Source organism: Hyposmocoma kahamanoa, unplaced genomic scaffold (assembly GCF_003589595.1).
Source record: "Hyposmocoma kahamanoa isolate Upper Pololo Valley unplaced genomic scaffold, ASM358959v1 98972, whole genome shotgun sequence".
NCBI lineage: Eukaryota > Metazoa > Arthropoda > Insecta > Lepidoptera > Cosmopterigidae > Hyposmocoma > Hyposmocoma kahamanoa.
In genome coordinates this window covers 43,599-53,128 of record NW_020655740.1, presented here as the reverse complement: position 1 = coordinate 53,128, position 9,530 = coordinate 43,599, and the positions used below count along the sequence as shown (strand labels likewise).

Below are 9,530 nucleotides of genomic sequence, written 5' to 3'. Positions count from 1 at the left end.
AAACCATTGACTTACAATTATATGGACGTCGGGTCCGCGCTAAAAAGTGTCCGCACTTGTAAGGCGCTAAAATCGTATACAGAGCGCGACACTCCGCTTTAGTCTTCATTTGTTCTACTGACAGCGCGATACTGCGATGACATAACAATTTAAATTTCGAATAGGTTGACTTGGGACATTTTTTTCGTGGTTTTTGTATTAGACCCGTCGTCCATTTATTTGTAAGTCAATGGTTTTATTACTGTATTTGTATCAGTTTTGTCATCTGTTAAGTTATTGTTAGCTCTTAGCGCCTAGTCACACGAGGAGAAAGTTTTCGCGCGGCCGCCGCCCAGTTACCACGCCTTCATGTACATTAATGGCGAATCTGGATTCTATTTACTAGGCAACAACGTTTAAATTACTTAAGTACTTTAAGTGCTTCGCCATGACAGTTACACGCACGCGGGCGCCGCTCTGCGGCCGCGCGGGGTGAGCGCTGTCAAATAAATGCGCCCTTACTGTAGGAAAACTAACGTCTCTCTACGAATGTCATATTACATATATTGAAGAGTTTGAGTACTGTTAAAATTTTGGATATTTCTATAGTCCATTTGTTTAGGTAATTAACTAAATGTAAACAATCTTGATACATCTTTTTATTGAAACATGTACTTTACAAATCAATGGTAATGGTAACGTACTTACGATATGAGTTTAAAGCTTTTTGATATCACTTATATCGAGCTCTTAGGTTTTCGCTTTAGGTTATCTCTTATATTTATGGAATAATTGCCTGGGCACACTTGACGATTATATCCTGTGTATCCATGTAAATCACTATCAAGTTGTTATAATAGTATTAATAATACAATGAGAAAAACGTTCCTCCATAACCTCCAACAAGACAGGGAAGCTTGGAAATGTTATTATGGTACTTGTGGTGACAGGCAAATTGTTAATGGAAATATATCTAGAAAGCAAATCCAGGCTGAAACTATAACTTACTTAATTATATTGATATCCAATCATTATTGAGAATCAATACACGTTATGTTTTAATCAACAGCTCATCTAAATTAGATAAAAATGATTTATTGCAACAGCATTTATATAAATACAGTGGAATACGTCGTAACAATATTCGAACCAGCGACAGTCTCTCGGCACAATGCTGCGTTTTGTAATTTTGGTGTGTCTGATGGCAGTTGCCATGGGCCTCCCAACAAGGACGAAGGAAGAAATCGAGTCCTTTCGACAATTTCTGCTGAATACCAGACTATGTAAGGTTTTCTGTTTGCATATTATCAGCTTTATTTACCAGAATTTTTGCTGGCGTCTTGTCTAGATTGCAATATTGTAATAATTTTCTATACTTTTTCTGCGTAAAGCTAACGGCTTTGTTGCCATAAGCGAGACCTGTGAACGTACTACCTATTTAAAATAGTACTAAACATTAAAGATGTTTAAAAACACGTGTGTGACACGCGCCCGACCTGCGCCCGCTGTTAGCGCTGTTGCTTTAAAAAGATGACAGCTAATAACATGCTACCAAATTAAAGGGTACAGCAGTAATAGGACGTAAGAACCTCACTACTAAATATTGTATTTGACCGGTTAACCAGTTGAAATTTGTTTACTTTTAGTTAAATAAGAACCTTTGTAGTATAATTATTCAAAATCTACATTTCCCCAGCTAGCGAGACCACTTTTGAAGAAACCATGCAACAGCGCCCTTGGGCCAGTGCATGGGAAAACAGTGGCAAATTCGAGGGTGATATAGTCGTCACAGACGAAGACATTGAAAGTCTTGTCAATGACTTCGCTGGCATATCATCAAGGACCGCCGTCGCAAACCGCGGTAGAACTTGGCCTGGCAGCACGCTTGTCTTCGAATTTGCTGGTCACAGTAAGTGAAATTCTTATGTTCAGATCTTGCGGCGACTGTAATGTAAAAAGCCCTAAAATGTGGTACCTATGTTCCAAATGAAATGAAAATGTTTATTTGTGCTATTTTTCGGTATCAAACTATTTGCTGTACAGTAAATAATATCACACAAATCTACTAATAATGGTGGACAAATATTCTCATAAAAATTACTATAAATTGTGATTTTCATTCAGATTATTACATTAAAATCTATTATGTCAATATCACATTGTCATTACAATTTTACTGTCCTATTTATATTTACATGTATTACATTACATATCAAATTATATATTATATTATATGTCAACATGGAGTAGGTATATAACCAGAAATAGAGACGAATTAAGGGCCATTCACGCCTGGTAACTCATCAGGTAAATGGGCCTTATATCATTAAATGTCAACTCTCGTTTGCGCTGAAATCACAAATTAGAAAGCTGAAATAGTACAGCGCCAACAGCTGACCTGTGTGTACGTCTTCGTATATTCCAAAAATATTCTGTATTTATTGTAATAAAGATAATATCTCTAACAATGCCGTGCTGTTTTATTCGGTGGTGTGGGAAAAACAGCATAACATCTAATTACAAAACAATCGGAATCTCATTTCATCGGTAAATAAATATTAAATATGTAATTTTGCAATTTTCGTCCATTATAGCTAAGCTCAATTTAAACTTTACGATTTGAAGTGAAATAAATTTAATGACACCCGAAAATTGTTTCGAATTCGGGCTGGCCAATCGGAGCGCAGTTGTGACAGTAATGATTTGGCAGAATGGTTTTCAAACAAATTAAATGACATTTCGTTTCTATGTCTGGTCTGGTCTGATGGGTGTCGTCAATTGTTTCACTTCAAATCGACCAGTTTAACTTGAGTTTCATATATCTATAATCGATGAAAATTGAAAAATTACGTATTTAATATTTCATTACCGCTGAAATGTGATTCCGTGTGTGTTGTAATTAGATGTTTTGCTGTTTTTCCCACACCACCGAATAAATACAGAATATCTTTGGAATACACGAAGACGTACACACAGGTCTGTTGTTGGCGCTGTCCTATTTCAGCTTTCTAATTTGTGATTTCAGCGCAAACGAGAATTGATATTTAAAAGTGATATAGGCCCATTTGCCTGATGGGTTGCCAGGGATGGTTTGCCCTTATTTCGTCTCTATTTCTGGCAGTGATAGTGTTATACATTAGGCCATTATATTTAGCTCATCAAGAGTAATTAATCACACAATGGTTAAAATGTCACAACTTTCTTCATAATACAATAAGTGCGGATTGGACCTCCATCTCTCCGGCGATGATAATAATCTTTAAGATCTTGCTTGTAGATGGTAACGAACAAAATCAGATTCGTGGGATAATGGGCATGTATGAAGAACACACTTGCGTGCGTTTCCGTCAACGAGGCCAGGAGCACGATCACATTAGAATCACGGTAAAGTTTTCTTAATTTTCTCTTTATGTCATTGACTTACAATTATATGGACATCGGGTCCGCGCTAAAAAGTGTCCGCACTTGTAAGGCGCTAAAATCGTATACAGAGCGCGACACTCCGCTTTAGTCTTCATTTGTTCGACTGACAGCGCGATACTGCGATGACATTACAATTTAAATTTCGAATAGGTTGACTTGGGACATTTTTTTCGTGGTTTTTGTATTAGACCCGTCGTCCATTTATTTGTAAGTCAATGCTTTATGTACTATTTTTATTTATCAACTACGGTTTTTATACAGTAAGTGTACAGGAGGTCTCACGGCTATGGGACTTGATTCACAGATTTAATAGCAGTAGACCACCTTGTGAGAGAGTGCATCCAGAGAACTACTACCACCTTTACTATTTCTGCCTCCAAGCAGTGATGTGAGCATTACTGTATTTCGGTTTTGACTGGTAAAGGTGCTGGTGAAATTACAGGCACATGGGACTTGTAAACTTCTGTCTCAGGGTGACAGGCGCAGTGGTACTGCAACTGTTTTATTTACTTTAGTTGGTGTAAAAAATTATTGGTATATGTAAAGTAATACTGACTACAGCGGTTGTTTTTTCCATAGTGAAAATTTTTAGGAATAGTATTTTCACACCGTATAGTAATCAGCGTTTATCCTTAATTTTACTATATATTATTTCCACAGTGATTGAGTCAACACTCGCACTGTTATGCAGAATCAACCGAAGCCATTTGAGTTTGTATAGACTCTTAACATCAGGCGCACTATTCGTTCGTCCTGTCACTTATTATATTAAAAAAAATAAGACAACTTCGAATATATGTAACAAATTTTCAAAGAGGTTCAGCTTCTGGTTTAACTGCATCGGTTTCTGTTTAATTCAACAGAATGTTGGTACGTAAAAAAGAGTACCTATGCCCTTGACACTTTGCTGCTGATGCTGACACAGTGATATTTACATAGCTGCAAAGTGGTATTTACATTATCTCGCCAATTTACGTATTTCGTTGTCATCAATTTTTAGAATTTTGGTTGAAATACCTTTATTGGGATTTCCATTAAGAGCGGGTCGACTTTGACAGTTCACAGCGGCCATGTGGCTGAGGCTGCTTTTGTCAAATCTGTTGTTTATTTTTCAGTCACTAAATACAAATCTTCATGGTAAGTTACTGCGTTGAGCAACACGTGCAAATAATACAAAAATATTATCAAATGGGTGTTCTATTGTGGCTACGATGCGCACGCAATAGACTGTCTCGGGTTCTCCTGAACACTCTTAGAAACAGCGGCAATGTTATCGGCAGATCTTGCGTTTCGTTGATGATTTACTGAACCGGTTAACTCGAATTTGACAACCAAACTTCAATAGTCGATTGGGAAGGACGACCACGCAAACCGTAAAATGGGCGCAGCACAATATAACACCCATTTTAATAATATTTTTTTATTATTTGCAAGTGTTGCCCGACGTTGATTGCTTATTTGGGGACTGTGAAATAAATAACAGATTTGACAAAAGCAGCCTCAACAACATGGCCGCTATGAACTGTCGACCTGTGAACAGCGTTCTCTTTTAGTATTTAGACAAACCCGAAAATTTGTACATTTGATTGTTACTTAGAACCACGGAGACGGGTGCTACGCACACGTCGGTTATTACCAGAACATGGGCGCTCACATCCACAACCTGGCACCTAACGGATGCATGCATGGAGGCATCATCTTCCACGAATTTGGACACAATGTTGGTTTCCAACACATGCATCAGGCTAGACCTAGATACGAATGGGTCAGCATCAATTGGCACAACATACAGGGTGGTAAGGGAACATGGTGTTTTTATTTCTTTATTTGTGGATTTATAGCTCAACCGAAATGTCCAACAAGAGATTCGATGAATATCATTACATTACGAGTAAAAAGTACCTAGTTTTTAAATTTACTTCGAGTGACCTGAACAAACTCAAACAGCCAGTAGGTACTTGTTCTAGTTTCTTTCAACAAGTGAAACAATATAATTACAATTAAAACAACACTTAAAAATTATCACAAAAACAAATTGTATATTTTTATCGAGGGATTAAAATGAGCCTGTACATATGCGAGGTGGTTAGCCACCCGAGCTCTAGCGAGGGTGTCTGTTACTCCAAGGGTTTATATTGGCTTTTGGTTTTGAGGTGAAAACTTTCTTTTCATTACAATTGCGAGAAAAATTCAAGTCAATTAAGTAAGAAAGCGCTTCATAGAATACAATGTTTTCCTTAAAGTTAAACGTACAATTGGAATTGTTTTTAATTATAAATTACGGTCCTTCATAAACATAATAAGTATTCCACAATGACGATGGTAGATATTATTTTGAAATCTCGTCAAAATTATGTTTTCTGAGAACTAAGTAATTCGTTTTTTGTTCCTCTAATCCATAAAACTTTCATAGGCTTTTAAATAAATGTTTCTAGGTTTCGTAAGTCTTATTCACTGTCACTTGACGACATTTCAAAAATAAATTTTTATTAGTTTATTCAAATATTTTGTATGCTCATAAAAATACACATAATTTAATTAACAAAGAAGATATCCACAATATTAACCTCAGAACTAAGCCCAAAATCATGGTACCACAATTTCGTTGAACTAAGGAAATGTATATGTTTACCACAAGAAATGTATTTGCTAAGTTTAAAACCTGCATTAAAAATATTTTAACTGAAAAGTCATATTACAAAATTTAAGACTACGTGTTAGATAAAGATGTATGGAAAGGACATATGTCAAGATTCTACACAAATTGGATTCAAAAAATATTCCATAGCATTTCAGTTTATTTGAAAAGAGAAACCCCTAGAGTTTCTTGCTCGATCTTCTCAGGGAAGTCACCACAGTGAACGAACAGTGGCTTGAAAATGACATTTTCAAGTGTAAATTTATTTTACTTATCGAATAAATGATTTTGACTTTGACTGTCACTTATAAATTCATGTATTTTCAATTTCAACAGGCACTGAGGGTAATTTCAACTTACTCAGCGAGGCGTACGGCGACATGTTGGGTCTTCCCTACGAGTATGCCAGCAACCAACATTATTCAGCTTATGCCTTCAGTCACAATGGACAACCAACTATCGTAGCTCTTCGTGTATGTACAACCTTGTCAACCTTATATTTTGTAGCAAATCCTATATCTATGTAACTGACATTTTCCTTTGACTTGATTGCAAAGCAATTTTGTGACTCTATAAAAACTTAAATTTATATATCATTGTTTCTTACGTTATCTGATATTTTTTAGGACGGTGGCCACGAAATGGGTCAACTTGATTACATTACTGGCTGGGACATGCTGAGAATTAGACGCTTGTATAACTGCCCGGGAGCCTGGAGCGAGGACGTTAATATGGAGGACCTTAACAAACCAGCCGTCTACATCCCCAGCAACGAGGAGCTTCAAATTAGGGGTGCTAAGTTTGCCGAAGAACTAGAACGCAGAAGTCAAATGGAGCAGGAGGCACAGGTTTAATTAAGGACAAACCAATCGCATTTTAAATTATATCTTGCATTCTATTGTTTGGTTTTATTTTTGACGTACTCAGTCCTAATTAGGGATTGCGTTCCTGAAATACCGGGAGATCCCGGTACTGGCGAGGTACATTATAATGTTATGTTAAATTTAATGGTAATTATCTGTCAAATAAATATTTTGAGTAAAAACCTTTAGTTTAGTAAGAAAATGAAGTTTTTCTTTATTGTTTATGGTTAATAATTGAATAGGTACGGATTACCCAGAAAAAGCATACTTACTGGTTACAGTTTAAACTTTTCAAGAAGTACCGGGAATACCGGGAGTACCGGTACTGAGTTGAGCCAATCATCGGGAATCAAAGAACCGGACCGGTTCTCCAAGTCCTAGTTCTTATGAAACCACGTAATGGCATCTTTTTCCTTGCCACCAATGCCTGAATAAATCCGTAACACTGTCACGTATGAGACGGTGTCACCATATGCACGGTCAATGCTGGCGTCTGCGCATAATGCGACATTTTATTGCATCATCACTCCGCGGAACTAGCCACGGAAAGTGACTCACAAGATTTCCCTTGACCGTCAATTTGACATTTTTATTAGTGGTCACTCGGTGATATTTTCTCCCAGTAATTATTATTTAAACTATACTTCTCTATAACTGTGACTCAATATCCTCTCGCAGTTGCTTGGAAATCTTGATATTTTTTAGCTACACGACAATCCATAACAGTTGCAGTGCCCCTCAGAGCTTTAAATCGCAAAGATATCACGCGCTGTCACTGCGCCCGTCACCCTGAGACATCAGGTGACAAGTCCCATATGCCTGTAATTTCCAGCGCCCTTACCTTCAAAACCGGAACAAAGTAATGCTGACGTTACTGCTCGGCTTTCGTCATTTCGTCAATTCATTTAGACATAAAGAAAAATGTTATTTTTCAGTTTAAAGTTATCTAGTGGCAAAACCGTAAAGACTATTTGGCCAACCCATTTATTTCTATTATGCATCGGCAAAATTCGTTGTCGTTCGTCGTTGTTCCATTAACGGTTCCATGTGAGAATCGTCATTCTTAATTAAATATTGTTGTATATAATTAACGTTTGTGATCATGCTGACCTTCTCCGTTGTATTGTCATCCTACTTTTTATCGTCCTCTTCTATCAAATATCTATGAAATCTTAACATAATGTCCTGTCAAATACGTAGTACACTGATCTCATTTTGCCATAGTCAACCATTGGGACATTAGAAATTTTTGTCTGTCATACACTGGTACAATTTTAGAGGTTATTTATTTATTTTAAATTTTATAGTTCCTAGAAAATGAAATGACACACCGTACAATATCCGCTCACGCGATACATGCAGCCGTAGACGCATACCACACCTAGAGGTGCCGGTGATGATTTTATACCGATTTATCGGATATCGAAGTTATAACAGGTAAAAGAACTAATATTAATTGCTATTTCGGTAACTACTCTAGCAAACCATAAAGTTTTTAATGCCTGGGTCTGTCATTTAAAAAAAATAAACAACTTTATAGATACGTCACGACAATCGTGTGTGTTATTGTTTGGGCTGGTGATTTCGGTGTTTATTTATTGAAAACATACCGTACGTAGCGTTTTTAAAATGTACCCTGAATATAAATATCGAGTTCTTAGGTTTTCGCGATTGTTACACATAGGAAATGAAACTATTTTTCCGGATTTAAATCGCGTATATTTGTTTTTTCAAACAAACCGACGTTTCGGGCTCTTTATAGGTCCCATGGTCACGGTTGACTGAGGTGGTACAGTCTTCAACCAGTTATGTCTAATATTAATGCAAACCACCCTATTTTTTCACTATAGTTACAATAGTTATTAATTAAATACCTTATTTTTAATTTTACAAAGAAAACATTCCAATTTACGCTACATTAAGTTTTACAAATTATATATATATAATATAAGGGAACTGTAAAGGGCCCGAAACGTCGGTTTGTTTGAAAAAACAAATATATGCGGTTTAAATCCGGAAAAACAGTTTCATTTCCTGCATATAAATGTTTATAAACTATACTTTAAGGAGTAATTTCATGGTAAACATCAGAACCACTCGAACGGAATATTATCATATTTATCCAAGTACACCAAAAATTTCATTAGTGCTTTTTAAGTGCAGGATTTGCGGTGTATTACTGCATTTTATTTGAGATGTTTTTGTTGGTAATACGGAGGGTATTTATTTAACAATGCAGAATAATAATTTTTATTTATAAAAACTGTATTTAAACTGAATGCTTTTCTAATTTGCGAAACCAAATAGCCGCCATTTTGCGATAGGAGGAGCGCATCGCGTGAGCGGATAAATTAACATACCTAGGTAGTCGTATGACTGATAATTAAGAACTTTTTTGGCATAACACGTGATTATCAGTCTAAACAAATAGCGTCAACCACTGGGACATTTGCCTTATTTTTAAAACTTGGAATCGTTCTCGTTTTCCCTTTTCCTTCCCTATTCTCATGTTTGTTCGATCCATCGTCACTCCCGTGAAAATTCTTAAAACGAGAGAATGTACCCATAAATCACAAATCTTTAATTAAATTTTTATTGAATTGATATTCAATTATTTTTTGTGAAAT

General features: G+C 36.2%; 1 protein-coding gene across 1 annotated transcript; it reads left to right on the top strand.

Annotated features, from left to right (window-relative positions):
• The first annotated feature begins 1,122 nt into the window (after window positions 1-1,122).
• Window positions 1,123-6,928, top strand: LOC113238966 (astacin-like). Its single transcript, XM_026475834.1, has 6 exons — window positions 1,123-1,262; window positions 1,676-1,888; window positions 3,257-3,363; window positions 5,000-5,198; window positions 6,377-6,513; window positions 6,667-6,928. The coding sequence occupies exons 1-6, from the start codon at window positions 1,151-1,153 to the stop codon at window positions 6,892-6,894; spliced, it is 996 nt and encodes a 331-aa protein (XP_026331619.1). The 5' UTR covers window positions 1,123-1,150; the 3' UTR covers window positions 6,895-6,928.
• The last annotated feature ends 2,602 nt before the right edge of the window (window positions 6,929-9,530 follow it).